At 42.4% G+C, this 16,261-nt stretch overlaps 2 protein-coding genes across 5 annotated transcripts; both read left to right on the forward strand.

Annotated features, from left to right (window-relative positions):
- The first annotated feature begins 794 nt into the window (after nt 1–794).
- On the forward strand, nt 795–12,158 carry apbb3 (amyloid beta (A4) precursor protein-binding, family B, member 3). Of its 4 annotated transcripts, none has more exons than XM_069174833.1 (13): nt 795–2,269; nt 4,805–4,968; nt 5,102–5,160; nt 5,741–5,789; nt 6,430–6,579; nt 7,084–7,211; nt 7,779–7,784; nt 7,977–8,091; nt 8,457–8,538; nt 8,621–8,704; nt 9,088–9,203; nt 9,298–9,519; nt 10,115–12,158. In XM_069174833.1, the coding sequence occupies exons 1-13, from the start codon at nt 2,221–2,223 to the stop codon at nt 10,379–10,381; spliced, it is 1,491 nt and encodes a 496-aa protein (XP_069030934.1). In that variant the 5' UTR covers nt 795–2,220; the 3' UTR covers nt 10,382–12,158. The 4 variants fall into 4 exon arrangements, with proteins under 4 accessions (XP_069030934.1, XP_069030935.1, XP_069030936.1 ...); XM_069174834.1 differs by having other exon boundaries at nt 1,401–2,269; nt 5,105–5,160; XM_069174835.1 differs by having other exon boundaries at nt 1,411–2,269; nt 9,298–9,477.
- A 2,167-nt stretch (nt 12,159–14,325) lies between these two features.
- Nucleotides 14,326–15,793, forward strand: LOC138213622 (cysteine-rich and transmembrane domain-containing protein 1-like). The gene is made up of 4 exons (XM_069174850.1): nt 14,326–14,398; nt 14,746–14,789; nt 15,423–15,594; nt 15,678–15,793. The coding sequence occupies exons 1-4, from the start codon at nt 14,326–14,328 to the stop codon at nt 15,791–15,793; spliced, it is 405 nt and encodes a 134-aa protein (XP_069030951.1).
- The last annotated feature ends 468 nt before the right edge of the window (nt 15,794–16,261 follow it).

A 16,261-nucleotide genomic window follows, 5' to 3' on the forward strand; every position in this document is an offset into this window, starting at 1 on the left:
TAGGTTATATCAGCCACACCACTATAAATTATGAATGAAGACGTTTAACCATTGTTCAATATTTTTATATATAATTTTATATAATGAGTTTGTATTAATGACATACTGAATTTTGGATGCAGTTATTTTGTGTCTTTGTCTCTTGCATGCCATCCTCTAAAATTGCAATCAATTTGGTACCTTACTTTGACAGAAGAGACAGTTGTACTTCCTCCGATGTTCTCGAGCTTAATCTTAAAACATTTCCGGGACACGTGGCCACTTTGGCACACTTACTGTGACGGGACATGGTGTAGTGTGACGTCGACAGACGGTCAGGTAAGAAAATAAAAACAAAAACGACCATAAGACCTTTGCTGTGTTCCAGATGACATACTTCCCGTAGTACCCTAACAAATAGTACTCGTCCATGTCAGGGCTCTTACTGTGTAGAGCAGGGATTAATAATAATAATAATAATGATAATAACAATAATAATAATAATAAACTTCATTTGTATAGCAAATGAAATGCAGCTCAAAGTGTTTTACAGCATGATAATTGCATGCAGTGTGTCACATAAAAACAGATATAAAGGAACATTTAAAAATATAGAAAATAAATGAGATGCATAAGAAACACAAATAGAGTTCAAATGTAAAATAAAGCAATATGCATTTTAAAGGCGCTGTGCAAAGTGCAAAGTGCAAGAGAGCTTCAAGAGTAACTAGTTAAAGACTAAAGTAAAGAGAAATGTTTTTATCTTTCTTTTTAACTATTAACTGAGCAGCTTCCCTGATATCCTGATATGATTTGGAGCAGAACTGACAGAAGCTGCTGAACCTCCAATAAACCAGCAGCAGATGATCTCAGTGCTCCTGAAGGTTCATAGTTAACCAGAGAGTCAGAGATGTAACTCGGTCTGCCTAACTGTATAATTTACTCCGGATGGCTTTAACTTCGAATCTCCAGCGAGGCACCTCGGAGTTTATTTTTGACGAGGAAGTGTCCTTTAAACTCTCAGTCTCTAGGACTGCCTTCTCTCACCTGCGCAATAATGCCAAATTTAGAAACATCCTGTGTCAGAGCGACGCTGAAAAAAAACGAGTCATTTGTCTCTTGTGGTCTGTAACTCTTTAAGATGAGGACGGGAGGAAACGCCTGCAGCTGTCAGGCTGCTCACCGGCCACCAGTCTGGGACACTTTCTCTGCTTCTGACATCAGACGTAACACTCTCCTTTTTGGTAAAGGCCGGTTCAGGTGACCTTGAATCATCCCTTCGTTCTGCTGCTCAGGGACTTCCCATCATACACTTGGCTCCTCTCCTCACTTTCAATGCATTTGTATGGCACCATCACATCTCATTTACCTTCATGTCTTCTCTTTACCTTTCTGCAGGTATCTCTGTCTCTGCACGTTTCTGACCCGTGTTTATCGTTTTGTTCTTCAATAGTTGTTGTTTTTATATATAAAAATATATATATATATTTTTTTTTATCACTATGACAAATAATCTACCGAAACTCAAACACAATTTACATTACACAAGTGTTCCTGGTCTCCTTCTGAACTGAATTTTGCTTTTCTACAACAATATATGTTCGTAAAATTGAACTTAATCCCACATGACATTTCACAAACTAAAACAGAAACAGAACGAAGACTAAAAACAGAACCAGAAATAGAGTAAATAGAGGAACAATGATCATACACGCATTTTCTTTTCTTTTTTTTTTTAGTGCACATGCAGTTGTTTTCTTTCAATGTCATTTTTTACAGTGAAGTGGGAGCGAGGCAGAGAGTCAGACATGGAGGGGAGTGATGACATCAGCAGGAGGAGGAGGAGACAGAGAGGGAGGAGAGTGATGACATCAGCAGGAGGAGGAGGAGACAGAGAGGGAGGAGAGGAGGAGGAGGACGAACAGCATCCTTCATCAGACAGAGAGGAGAGAGAGAGAGAGAGAGAGAGAGAGAGAGAGAGAGAGAGAGAGAGGAGGGACGAAGAAGAGGAGGGACGAAGAAGAGGAGAGAGGGAGAGACGCCGGGACAGCAATAAAATAAAGGAGAAGAAGAAGAAGACTGATGGTGTTGTCTGAGGGACGGACGGAGACACAGAGACAGACAGGAAGGAGGAGGCTTTAACGTCCGTCCTCTGGGCCTGAGAGTGTGTGTGTGTGTGTGTGTGTGTGTGTGTGTGTGTGTGATCAGCTGATTGGAACACACGCGTTGGAGGGCGGAGCCATGATGGGCAAGGATTACATGTTGGCTATTATCATAGTCAACTATGATGGTAAGACACACACACACACACACACACACACACACACACACACACACACTCTCATGAAGACAGGAGTCCAGGTGATACTACTTGTTTTATGAGGACCTTCTACTCAGTAAAGTAGTTGTTTACATGTTTTTTTGTCTCTTTGCTGAACTGCTGTTGACACAGACATGAAGGAGGGTCAGATTAACATAAGAAATGAAATACAAAGTGTGACAACATTGCACAGCTTGATATAATGACCTGTTAGATTTAGCCTTATGTTGATATGAGCTGGTAGTTTCACCCCAGACCATTTTAAAGAGTAGCTGGAGTCAAAGCTTTTATTAAACTCGTGTAATTTATGTAAATAAAAATGAAGCTGTGGTTGCAAAATGATATAATATATTTAGAGTTTTGATGTTTAATCTGCACAGTTGTCACTAGAAACTGGGACTGAGGGGGGGAGTATAGACAATGTTCATTTCTCCATCAGTCACGTGACCTTGTGATCGAGCATTAAGAGTTTATCTGAAGCTCCTCTGAGTCTTCAGAGTCTCGGGAAAGTAGAAACCGACAGTCAGTTGAAAATAAAATCCCCTTTTTTCTTTTTTTTTTTTGCATCTTTGTGTTTAAACCTTCAGTGGCAGGACGGTAAGATGAAGAAGGAATCGGGTACCAAAATATCATGAATTAGGATCTGACGTGTCAAACATCTGAATATATCTGCTCTCAAAAGAGGGAAAAACAGTTTCGCTTTGACTGTGGTCCTTTAAAGCGTAATTAAACCCTAAAACTGTGTTAGAGGACTTTTAGGTCAAAACAAACAACGTGCAGTCTGTCAAGTCCCTTTTGACCTGGTTTCCCCGTTTCGAGTGGCCTTCATGATGTCATCATTTATTGCTGGGCCTGTAATGACCACCATGATGTCATAATTCCCCCCAGAAACCAACTAGCACAATACAGCTGACATGATTGATGGAGAACTGAATTTCTAACTAATTTCATCAATAATTGAAGTCCATTTTTATTTCAAATGTAAAAATTCTCTGGTAGAAACTTCTTCAATGTGAAGATGTGCTTGTCTTAGTTTCCTATTGGACAGTGCATTTAACACGTTTTGGCTTTTTATTGACAAAAAAAAAAAAAAGAAAAAAAAGTGTGTTTCAGTTGTATTCTTCTATTTTCTGACATATAATTGGCGTTTGCAACCTCTGTGATAGATTATATAACCTCACGCAACCTCACAGAGTCTGTGCGGCGGCAGTATCGAGGTTTAAGGCGCGATCGCACGCCGGTGAACTTTTGAGCTGGCAGCTAACAGCGGCTGTCAATCACAAAGGAAAACATCCCCAGTGATTCCTGCTCTGAAAGGTCAAACTGTAACTGAGCACATTTAATCAAACATGTACTTTCTGAAAAACAGTCACACATTTGTAGGAAATGTTCACAAACCCTGTAAATAAAATAGGTAGATGATTTGAAATGCTGACCGTAGTTTATTCGGCTGGTCAGTTCGTATCGACCCTCTCGTCCAGCTCATATTTTATCTTATCAGCCGATTCAGCGTTTTGTGTCTCTGAAAGTGTATTAATTATTCAGAGCCTCTTCGGTTTCCTCTCTTCCTATTCACTCGTTTGACCTCAGGTCGCTCCGGCGGCTTCTTCTCTTGTACTTTTTGTTCTGACATCACTTCAGTAACGCAACATGAATGTTAACAACCGCTGTCCTAACAGAGCGGCGGAGAAGGTGGACGGCATGGTGACAGTTTACAAAAACTCCCCAGAGACACATGTTACACCGAGTGTAGCCTCGCTGCCCCGAGCAGCGTCTCGCAGGTAGAAGTCATTACTCAGTTAGATGTGAACTCACAGACGTGAAACGTGTATGTTTAGATTCACAGTGAGGAAATAATCCTCTCTGATGTTCATCAAGAATAAACCTCCAGAAGTCCACTGAGAAACCAGAGAAAGACGTTCTTCAGTATCACAGTAAAGCAGTGATACCTACATCCATTAATGTAGGTTCTGCCACAGAGGTAACGTGAAGGTCGTTTAAAACCACGTGCTGCTGGTCTGCTGATATTTTAATCAATCTCTGAATTCATTAATGTATGAATTTAATGGTATTTGTCGTTATTGATGTATTTATGATTGAATGAAGACCGTTTTTTATGTGTCTGCAACGACCGACTGAAGATTAAAGCCACCTTCTGCTGCAGAAATAAAACTGCAGAGTAAGAGAGGAGAGGAGAGGAGAGGAGAGGAGAGGAGAGGAGAGGAGAGGAGAGGAGAGGAGAGGAGAGGGTTGATTTTCTTACATCATGTGACTGCTGGCATTATTTCACTGATCAATATTTAATCTGATGATCAGTAGACTCTCAGTTAGTCTTTGGCTCTTGTGACTGTCAGCTGATTGGACAGAAGCTCCTCAGGTTGTCAGCTGATTGGACAGAAGCTGCTTACCTCTGTGATCACTTCACCTACCTGTCTCTGTCTGATAGATGTTTGAGTGGACTTTTTTTTGTTGTTGTTGAGACTAACGGGGTTTCTGTGTCTGCAGACAACATCTGGACCGACCAGAACCTGCTGCTGGACCCGGACCTTCCCTCCGGTTGGAGAACCATCAAAGACTCCACAGGAACCTACTACTGGCACGTTCCCACTGGCGCCACCCAGTGGCAACACCCCCGCCTTACTGGGCCGACACAGCCACTGGAGACACAGGTGAGAGCAGAATTAGTTTCCCTCAGTTGGGTCTGAATTAGATGTGACCGACCCGGTTCCTCAGTGTGGTCCAGTTAGCTGTGGCTCTTCTTCTTCTTCTTCTTCTTCTTCTTCTTCTTCTGTGGTGTCTCAGCAGGAGGAGGCCGGAGAGCAGAGCTCTGATAAAGACACGAGCGGACCACCAGAACAAAGGTAACACATACGTTTGTCTTTCTACACTTATGAGTCCCCTCATTGACACAACATGTTCCTTCACCTTTTACCTTGAACATCACAACTGAACACCAAAACCTGAACACCAAAACCTAAACACCAAAACCTGAACACCAAAACCTAAACACCAAAACCTGAAGACCACAGAAACGTCCTCAGGGCTGTGCGGCCCAATAATGTTCTCTACTTAAGTCGTGCAAATCATGCATTCTCCGTCTCACGTCAAAGCAGGTGTCCATGATTACAACCCTGATGAAAGGATAGCGATTGACCTTCCTTCTGGTCACAAAGAGAGAGCGAAGTCGGAGTGATAGTTATAGTGATGAGAGAGCATCAGGTGAAGTGGTGCATAACACTCCAATGTCCCCATAATGCAGAAATGTCCCCATAATGTAAACATCTCCCCACAATTAACAAATGTCCTCAGTATGATGGTTTGAAACTGAAATCGGTCCTCACAAGGGAAAGCGATACACAAACACACACGTCTCCGTAGGTCCCTGTAATTCTGTAATTATCAGGACTTTCTCATCACAGTTTTTTGTTTTGTTTTACTCAGGTCTTCGTGGCATGAAGATTATCTCACCAACCACGACCCGGACTCGAAGGTAAGACAACAACAACAGAAATTAACAGACTGGAAATTGAATGTAGGAAATCTGTGCCGTTGCTGCTTCATGATAACGTATCTGAGAAAGAAGAGAGGAATACTGAAGTGAATCAAATACCACGAGTTTTGTTGTTGTTTTGAGAGTTGACTGCAGCGCCCCCTGCTGCCTGAACATTTCGATTGAAGGTGTGAACCGGTTTTTATTTCCTCATGTTCGTCCCCCGTGCGTCTTTGTGTTTATAAACAAAAGAAAGTTTATACTTCCTGTGCACTCGCTATAGTTGTTTAAATAAAGTTCAATACAATCATAAAATGATGTCGGTGTTACTCGATGAAGTGAAAGCACACGTCCTCCTTTGGATCAGGATTTATTCTGGTGGTCTAATCTGCACTAATCTCGCTCTCTCTCTCTCCTTGTTTGTGTCTACCGCTCTCGACCACAGTTTTATAGAAAATTAATCTGATTTAATCTGTCTCTCTCTCGTCTGTCTCTCTCGTCTGTCTGTCTCTCGGTGTCCTGGTTTCTCTGTTTGTCACCCAACAACCCACTGACCATTTAATCCCACCATCTACCAACATGTCGGTCTACATCCACCCGTCTGTCTCTCGCTCCACCCGTCTGTCTCTCTCTCCACCAGTGTTTTGCAGTGCGGTCTTTGGGCTGGCTGCAGGTGGAGGAGGAGGACCTGTCTCCTGGTCGCAGCAGTCTGGCTGTCAGTAACGTCATCCAGCAGCTGTCTCACTCCAACAGCCCCGAGCAGAGAGACAGGCTGGAGGCCTGGGGGGAGGTGAGACACATATCACTGCCCTCCAGAGGCAGGAGCAGTAACTGCGTGTGTGTTCAAACTGAGTTGCCTGATTTACTGTATAAAACATATTCCAGTTTGAAACCTGTTCAGACTGTCCACATCTGGTTCGGACCACCAGAATCTGGTTTAAACCTGTTCAGACTGTCCATATCTGGTTCGGACCACCAGAATCTGGTTTAAACCTGTTCAGACTGTCCATATCTGGTTCGGACCACCAGAATCTGGTTTAAACCTGTTCAGACTGTCCATATCTGGTTCGGACCACCAGAATCTGGTTTAAACCTGTTCAGACTGTCCACATCTGGTTCACACCACCAGAATCTGGTTTAAACCTGTTCAGACTGTCCACATCTGGTTCATACCACCAGAATCTGGTTTAAACCTGTTCAGACTGTCCACATCTGGTTTGGACCACAAGAATCTGGTTTCATACCGTTTTTGAATCTCAAGACTACGTTATAGTTGTTTTCTGTCTGTCTGCAGGGTCGGGAGATGATGATGGTTCTGAAGAAAGACACCCTGAGCCTCTTGGATCCTTTAGACCAAACCCCCCTCCACCGTCAGCCAATCATCAACATCCGTGTCTGGGGGGTGGGGTGCAATAATGGGAGGTGAGCCAATCGGAGAGCAGCTGACTACATTACGAGTCCAACCTGTCAGAATCTGGATCAGACCACCAGAATCTGGTTCTGAAACTGTTCACACCGGCAGGATCTGGTTTAAGCTTGTTGCATTTCACTATCAAGAAGCCCATCAGTGTATTTTGTTTTTATTTTCTGGAAAAAGTCATTTTATTCTGTGTCAAAAAGTTTTGGATTCAGTTCTGCTCTCATCCAAACCTCTGACTGGCTTCATCTCGATGGCACCCGAAACTAGAGCTCACGGGTATCATCGTATTTAAGAACAAACAGGGTGTTTGGATAAGAGTACTCGCATGTGTCGTCTTTTTGCATTTCTGTTTCTACACCTGTTCAGTGATTAAAACCCAACATCTAAATTTGAAATAATTGAAACTGCCCGACGATGAATTTGTGTAAACTCCGAAAGCACCCACTCCTGGTTTGACGGCCCTGCATGCTGAAAGCGTTCACATCAAAGTCACCTTTCAGTTTCTTACCCGTCACACTAACGCTGTCACTCTCTCTGTTTCTTTGCCACGCCCTCCCAACACCTGGCAGGGACAGGTAAACCACCTCAGAGACACTCGTCTTCACAGCCTCCTCTAAACGCCAGGGTCATTTATTTATATCATTATTTCACCAGCTGATCGTCATGTACGCTACCTGATCAACCCATTGTGTGTGTGTGTGTGTGTGTGTGTGTGTGTGTGTGTGTGTGTGTGTGTGTGTGTGTGTGTGTGTGTGTGATGCATTCAGGGACTTTGCCTTCGTGGCGGGCGATAAGGACAGCTGTATGTTGAAGTGTCATGTGTTTCGCTGCAATGCTCCAGCCAAAGCCATCGCCACCGCGTTGCATGAGATGTGCTCCAAGGTCAGTGACTGACCGGAGGTTGTCTCTCAGATGGGAATGTAATGCAAGTTCATGTGTTCATTTGGTGTTTAATCACATTGAAACATTGAATATTTTGGATTCTGTTCCTCAAATTCTGTTATTCCCAAATCAGTTTTTTATTTTTATTTTTTTATGTTCCAAATTAACTTTTAAAATCATAAATTTTAACCTCAACAGCGCTGTTTTTCATCCTGTTTGAGCGACGTGTTTGTTTAAACTAGCAGTAAAAAGTTGAACTTTTTATGTGCGAGGTGATTTAAATGTCTTCAGTGGGAACCGGCTTCGTGAAACGAAAGCAGTAAAATGCACCTAATGGGTTTTTGTTGATGTGTCTGTGACCGTAGATGATGTCTGACAAGACGCTGATGAGGCCGTCTCGGTCTCTGACCATGGAGAGCATCTCACCTGAAGACCTGCCGAGACAAGGTGACTCACCTGTTCTGTTCTCGCAGGTCGGCCGTCGCTCTCTGATTGGCTCTTTGCTGATCACTTCTTTTTGTTGCTCCAGTGGAGTTCTTGGAGGCGGTGCGTCAGCGCGTTCAGAAGTTCGAGGTCCAGTACATCGGCAACCTGCCGGTGTCCAGAGCAATGGGTAGGACGAGAAAACACCTGCTACACCTGACCGCAGTGTTCAGCTCTGTGTTAAAAAAAAAAAAAAAATGACCGAATATTTCCTTGGATTTAAATGCAGCCGTCATATCAAGGAAAAATCTTTAATTTTCGTTTTTATTTAGCTACCTTTAATGGTGATTTTTTTTTTTTCTCCAGAAAACTACAAGTAAGTTGTTAGTAAATGATGTAATTCATGTTAACCAAGTTAATACCAGATAACCTCATTAACAAGATGACACAGTCTAGTGGAAAACAAAACAAATACTTACCGACAGCAAACCGGCGACGTCACCGGGTCGACTGAAACCTGACGGGTTGTAACTCTAGCTGCTGGGCTCGAGACGAAGGTGTGTTGCGTTGCAGGTATGGAGGTGTTGAACAGAGCGATAGAAAGCATCTTGAACTCCACGGACCATGACGACTGGGAGCCGATCGTCATCCACGTCACCGACAACATCCTGTCTTTTTGGAGGGGAGAGGTATATCACCGACATACACCCTTGACACGTAAAACTCTCGTCGGAGCTCACGGCAGCTGCGTTTTTAACGGGCCGCTCGCTCTGGTCCCGACAGGACGGAGACGAGCCGTTCTGGGAGTGTCAGGTACGTTTTCTCACCTTTCTGGGCGTCGGCCACGACTGCCACACCTTCGCCGTGATCGTGGACGGCGGCACGCAGCGGTTCGAGTGTCACGTGTTCTGGTGCGAACCGGACGCGGGGATGCTCTCCGAGGCCGTCCAGGCTGCGTGTATGGTAAGAAACGACAAAGGAAGAAAAAAATCATCAACATTTCAGGTACCCACTTCATTTATAGCTGAAAAACAAACACAAAACAGCTTTAGACTTATAATGTGGCGTAGCGATCTCGGAATTAAAAACAAATTAAAACCCTATCAAGGTATGTGGTTAGATTAAATCAATAACCAAACACAGGTCTGCATCACACAAATGCAGAAATCAGAATTATTAACAGCTTATTTGCTGCAAACATATGAAATTAGAAATATATAAGTGCTGCTGTTGTTCTCTAACTGCAGATAATTAATTTAAGACAGCAATTCGTCTGTTTTTACAACTTGAAACTTTCTAAAGTGTAACTTAAATGCCAATATTTTATTTGGTTGAATTAAAAAGGGTGCTGCCCCGCAAAAAGCCTTTTAACTTGACTTTATTAATGAGAAACATCTTCATAAAGTCCAATAAACTTTTAAAATGCATAAATTATATTATCATTAATAGGTAAATTAATGGGTTTGCCTTATGCCAACTGAATCAATGCAACTCTTCTTCTCTTCTTTCACATTAGCTGTGTACCTATGTCGCCCTCTGCTGGTGGCGCATCTCATGACAGACTCCTCTAATGTTTTTTTTTTTTTTTACTCCCCATCAGGTCCAGTATCAGAAGTGTCTGGTGGCTCAGACTCCTCCTCCGCGGAGCAAATCTGGGCGTGCGACCCCGTCAAAGGTCAAACGGGCCAACTCCATGGACAGCGCCGCTTTCCCTCCTCTGACGTCCCACTTCCACGGCGGCAGCAGCGGCTCCATGATGACGGCGAGGATAACGAAGGGCAACGGCGGCAGCAGCAGCAGCAGCGTCAGGAAGGGCATGTTGGCGTTCTTTGAAACTTTTCGCAACAAGCAGGCCGCCACCTCCTAGTGAGGGGGCGGGGCGTGGGGGAGGGGCGGGGCCACCGGGGCCCGCGAGGAGTGGCCGATCACCCGGGACTCACCCGTTGGTCGGGACCGCAGCGTCTCCAGACCGGCGTCTGATCGGCTGAACTCTGTGTGCTCTGGTGGCTCCGACCGGCTGATTGGCATCACCAGCAAACACCGGAGAGCGACGCTCGCCGAAAGATGAGAAACACACCCGCGGGCGTCGTCGTGATGTCAGTCTCGCCTGCCGTTGCTGCCGAGGTGAACAGCGTGAATGTAGGCAGCGTTCCCGTGTGGCTGACCCGTCGGGGCTGCCACGGAGCAAGGCGGGAAAAAATAACAACCACTGGACGCATGAACAAAGAGCTTGATCAATACCTCCACCAAAACCACATCACCTCCCCGGTTCTCTGTCACCGTCAGCCGCAGGTCAGGACGATGGCTTCACCTCCGGTTCAAATTAAAAGATTAAATTAAAAAAAAAAAAATGCTGTTATTATATTAACTGACTCAGGATAATCGCACCATAATTAAATGTTAATTAAAAAAAAAAAAAAAGACGGTTGTAGATTGAAATGAAAATGCTTTTTAGATTTATCTTTCAAGCAGAGCTGACTTTAATCTTCATGTTAAAACAACCTCTGTTCAGGCCTACTCTGTTATTTGCCCATCTTCAACCTTATTTCCCCGAAATTGACCCGTAAAACTTAGAAAAGAAAAGCATCGTTCCACACTGGATGTCAGTGACAGATATGTACCCTGTATGTTCTCGCTTCAAGCTTCATATTTAGTGAATTATCAGTGCAGGCGCTGAGTTTTTTTAAAGCTGCAGTGAGTGATTCTGTCCACCGGAGGGCAACCACATGGAAAACTGTCATAAAGGACCACCGTGTAGGATTTAGGAGGAATCTGTTGGCGGGAATAGAATAGAATAATCGTAATTATGTTGTTGTTGTTGTTGTTTTTTTTTAATCAAACTAAGAATTGTTGTGTTGGAACGAGTCCTTCGACGTGTTTTCTACAGTAGAACCAAACGCTGGATGTGAAGCGGGTAGTTTGTGGTTTTTGTGAGTTTTGCGGCCACGAGAGTTCAGTTGCTTGTAAATCTACAACGTCACCACTAGATGTCTCCAAATCCTACACAATGCTGCGCTACAATAACGACTTGTGTTTCTTGTCAACGCAACGTCGAAGGTGCTGATGTAGGCGGTTGCCACGGTTACAGCTGGTTCGTTCACTCGCCCCTTTACAAACTCAAGACGGCATGAATGGCCTGAAGAAGAATGAGCTAACACGTTTTTTTTTTTAAATTTTTTTATTTATTTTGTATTTATTCTATCTTATGGAAAGCAGCAGTTTGCATGCGAGGCACGGACGTATGCGTCGACGAAACTATTATGGAAATGATCTTTTTGAAAAAAAATGTGTTATGATTTAAGCATATGAATTCGCTTTACTGAGCAAACAGTTGCAGGCGACGTCAACAAACTGTAGACTGTAAAACAAGCGCCCCACCCACAGCGATGGCACACCCTCCACTCGCCTCCCGATTGGCCGAAGCACGAGTAGATAGAAACTTCGGTGTGTTTAACGTCAGTAGGATTATATTAGAGGAGGTTTCAGTGAGTTATGAACAGCTGATCAGCAAATGTGATGAAAACTCTGATAAACTATCGTCGTGTTTGTATATCTGCATTAAATACTTTGGCACAAAATTAATCAATGATGTCATGTATAAATTAACCAAAAATAAACAAATAAAAGTTCTTTTTTTTCTGGTCCTGATGCTCCTTTAAATCATCTCTATATGTTGAATCTCCTGTTGTTGTTTTTCTTTTGTGCTTTGTTTTTGTTTTTTTATGGTTAAATTTTATAGTAAGTTTTAAACATGTTTTTAATCTTTTCACTGTTTTGTAAATTTGATAGATCTGATTTTAGATGTGCTTACTTGGTTTTACATTTTTGTTTTGTAACTTTTATTTTGTATAAATAAAGTTTATTATTAGAATAAAAACTTTTTTTTTTTTTTTAAAGAAGAGCACAACGTAAACAATACATTTAAAAGTTGTTCTATTTAAAGAGATGACTTATAGAGAAATCAGCTAAAATGAGCCACGTTTTGGTCAACGATTTATGTGACCATCTAATAAACTACGCATTGGATCAAATGATCTCATCATAAATTGGCATAGGTTCTTGGGAAATTACCTAAATTTCCTTCAATTTGAATAATTATAGATGAATAATATAACATTGTGTATATTTTAATAGGATCTGAATCTGTTTTTCTCGATGTGATGCGTCGAGAAGTTTCATTCTGATATCTCTAATAGCGCTTCTGTTGTTGTTGTTGTTGTTGTTGTTGTTTACTTCAGTGACGGATCTGAAACCTGCTTCAGCTACAGTAAACTGGTTTTAGTCCAAATGCTGCAGGATATTCGATTTTCCTCAAGGAGCAAGGAAAGGGTGGGGTTACTATGGTTACCGTGGAGGCTGGATATGATCAATCAGTAAACATTTTACAACATTTCAGCGGTCGCAGAAACTATCGGATCATAATGGAAATGACGTTGAAGTTAGAGATTAAGACACTAAATAGTAAATCTATGCTACTTTTTTTTTTTAAAAGGAATAAAAACTTAAAGTCAGGGAAGCTCGAGGGGGAGGAGATGGAGGAGGAGATGGAGGAGGGAGGTACCTCTGACCCCACCCTGTCCTTGGTCCTCTGACAGCTGCCTCCTCGTGTCCAGGCGATCCGTCAATCATCCGGAGACGACAGCAGACAGAAAATCAACGTTTTAACATTGAATTTCGTCTTCAACTGGAAGGTAAATTGAGATTTTCTTTTTTTCTTTTTTTCCCACCAGACTCCACTGAAAAAACAGACAATTTAACGCGTATTTATTTCATGGAGGCTGAATATGAAGATTGGATACTTAAGAGTGAAATATCATTCATTTAATATTTACTTCTGCCGTGAAAACATTTAACTTTAGGACATATGGAGTCTGGTTACATTGACTGATCGTACAGTGAACTTATTAAACTGACTTTTCTGCTGCAGCTCCTTAGTTGATTGAGCTGTTGAATAAAGACGTGTTAATCATCACTCATAATTGAGATTGTAAACATATTGTCATAAAGCCAAAAAGATTAAACAGCTGAATTATATCGTTTAAGGAATAAAGTGAAGATTTAAGAAGTTTATTAAGTCTGTGATGTGTTGGAGGACCAAGTTTTTGTGTTCAAGCTGTCAAGAAAAATTTACATTTTAAAAGTTCGCGATGTGTCGCATCACTGAATAACTCTGCGGTTAAAGAAATGTCAAAAGATTTGACAGGACGGGACATTTGTTTACCTTTTTTTTTATTATTATTATTTTTTAACCAACACATGGCGTCATTTCTCAGCTTCAACGTTTGGACTAAAAATTCCTGCGCTTTGTCACGTCCGTTGCCGGCGGTTACCCCGACTGGTTTAACGGTAAACACTTCCCCATTTTCCTCAAAACAAACAAAACGTCTGTTTCACGGAAAACGAGGAGTCGGCGGAGAGAAGACGGAGGCCTGTGTCTTCGCGGCGGTTGCCGTGGAGACCGGATGATTAGATTAGAGCCGGTATGGAGGCAGTTGACCCGACATTAGAGGGCATTCATACGCGCACAAAACTGCTACGAGTCAAACGAACGTGACACGTTTTTTTTTTTTTTATATTCACGCAACGACGTTGTCTTCATGAAGAGAAAATGAATGTCGCATTAACAGAAAGGACATCGAGCCGTTGATTTACCAGAACTACGTGCAGCGGTACGAATAGAAAGTTTTGCAAGCGACTGGCCTGTCGGATGATTTTAATATTTATTTTTTCTCTTTCTTCGGTAAATATTTCTACTGTTAGATTCTACTTACCCGTCCGTCCACCCGTCCGTCCACCCGTCCGTCCGTCCAGATGAGCGGTGATCAGCCTCCTCCGTACCGTCCTCATTTCCCTGAAGGACCCCCCGCCCCCGGCTACCCGCCAGGTTCGTCCGTCTGCGATAAAAAAAAACCCCCGACATATTTACGTTTTAAAGTCACGTTGTGTCCTTGTTTTTTGTTTTTTCCTGTTCAGTATTCCATCGTGAACATTTTACGATATTTTAGTAAAAAGTAGTGAACTACCGTCTTATTTAAACCAACCCAATACTTCCGAGGCGCTAGTTGTGTTACGAGAATACCAGCATTATGAATTCATTCATTACGTATTGCGATTTTATTCTTAAAATTTTTGTGAGCACAAATGTATTTTGATGATTTTAAGTTTTGCATGACTTTTTTTTTTCGCGATAATACGTCTTTACTTTCTGGAGTGCTCGTTGTGTCTTTACAGCTCTCATCTCTCAGCCCGGCACCTTCCCCGGCTCACCATACCAGGTACCCAGCATGCACTGCGGTAGCAGTCCTTCAGACAGGAATTAACTCCAAAACAGGCCGTCTGAGAAAGTTTTGATATCAGATGATTGTCAAGTGGAGATTTTGTTAACTTTTATTTATTTTTTTTGTTCGTGAAACAAATTCCAAAGCTGCTAAAAATCTGTCATATTTGTTGAAACTTTCAGTTGTTTTATTTTTCCGTCATAGCGACTGAAAGCGTGAACAAACATTTCACGTGAAGTTGAAATTAAACGAAATGTAAATCCTGTTGATTTAATGAATAAAAGTAAAAAAATTAAATTAGATCTCAAATATAAATGTTTTTCTTTGCAATATCACAACCTTGTCAAAATACCGTCAGATATTTTGACTCCAGTCTTGAAATACTTTTGAGAAAATACAAAAAATTTCATCTGGGAAAGTTTATGATTTTTTTTTTTTGTATTACACTCAAATTCTTTTCCAAATTTTACAATTTTATTCTCAATATAATTGTCTGAGAACGTTCCAACTTTATTCTTAAACGTAACAACTTTTTTTTAATTTTTTTTTTTTAACTAAACAAACCTTAGTTTGGTAATTGAAAAATTAAAATCAGCTAATTTAACGACCTTAAAACTTGATAATCGTCAGCGTTACTACGGCAACCGCCTCCATTCTCTCCTCCAGACCTTCCCTCAGACCTACGCGGTTGGAGGAGACCCCTCCTACCACGGTGGGCATCACCCAGGAGCGATGCCGCCCCACGGGGCCTCGCCGACGCAGCCCGGGTACCACGGGGCGCCGTACGCGCCCAAACAAACAGGTACGTCCACGACACGCGCAGTTTAAAACCCCGCCGCGCGGCGAAGACAGGTTTTGACGTCGACGTCCGTTCCTGTCCGCCAGTGTACCTCGTGGATGGACATCGGGATCAGGGAGGAGGCGGCGACTCGTGTCTGGCGGCGTGTTCGACGGCTCTGTGCTGCTGCTGCCTCTGGGACCTGCTGACGGGGCACCACTGATGACCTCCGACCTCCGGGTTCATCGAGTCGTCGCATTTGAATTTAGGATTTAAACCTGGTTTTATAAACGTTGGATGTCGCGCGGACAAGAAAAAAAGGTCGTTGGGCGTCTGTTTGCAGTGATTTTGTGTTTAATTTTTGGGTGTGGTCGTTTCAAGTCTTTTAAATTGAGTAAATTTCCAACATGAAATATTAACAGTCACTTCAAACTCTGAACCGCTCGGCCTTCATTACCGACGTCTTTAATTGTTTCTTCCCGAGCTGAGCTTCTCTGAAAAGCTTAATTTATTAATTTACGCAATAAAGAGTTCCTATATCATCATCATCTCCTGCTCATTTGATCCTACTGACTCTCCAAATTTGTTTTTCTGTCAATAACAGAATATAAATATTAAAGAAAACATCCTGTCTGTCTGCAGTGTATTAATGGAGTCATGTTTGCGTCCCCTGTATGCGCTCAATAAATGC

The sequence above is a fragment of the Embiotoca jacksoni genome, unplaced genomic scaffold (assembly GCF_022577435.1).
Source record: "Embiotoca jacksoni isolate LCO1_2020_lvr unplaced genomic scaffold, fEmbJac1.0.p SCAF_62, whole genome shotgun sequence".
Lineage (NCBI taxonomy): Eukaryota > Metazoa > Chordata > Actinopteri > Embiotocidae > Embiotoca > Embiotoca jacksoni.

Bases quoted from the DNA above. Each gene is read 5' to 3' on its own strand.
- apbb3 (XM_069174833.1), top strand. From the start codon at position 2,221: ATGATGGGCAAGGATTACATGTTGGCTATTATCATAGTCAACTATGAT. The intron at 5,161-5,740 runs GTAACACATACG...TGTTTTACTCAG, and splicing joins AGCGGACCACCAGAACAAAG to GTCTTCGTGGCATGAAGATT. The intron at 9,204-9,297 runs GTATATCACCGA...TGGTCCCGACAG, and splicing joins TGTCTTTTTGGAGGGGAGAG to GACGGAGACGAGCCGTTCTG.
- LOC138213622 (XM_069174850.1), top strand. From the start codon at position 14,326: ATGAGCGGTGATCAGCCTCCTCCGTACCGTCCTCATTTCCCTGAAGGA. The intron at 14,399-14,745 runs GTTCGTCCGTCT...GTGTCTTTACAG, and splicing joins CGCCCCCGGCTACCCGCCAG to CTCTCATCTCTCAGCCCGGC. The intron at 15,595-15,677 runs GTACGTCCACGA...CCTGTCCGCCAG, and splicing joins GTACGCGCCCAAACAAACAG to TGTACCTCGTGGATGGACAT.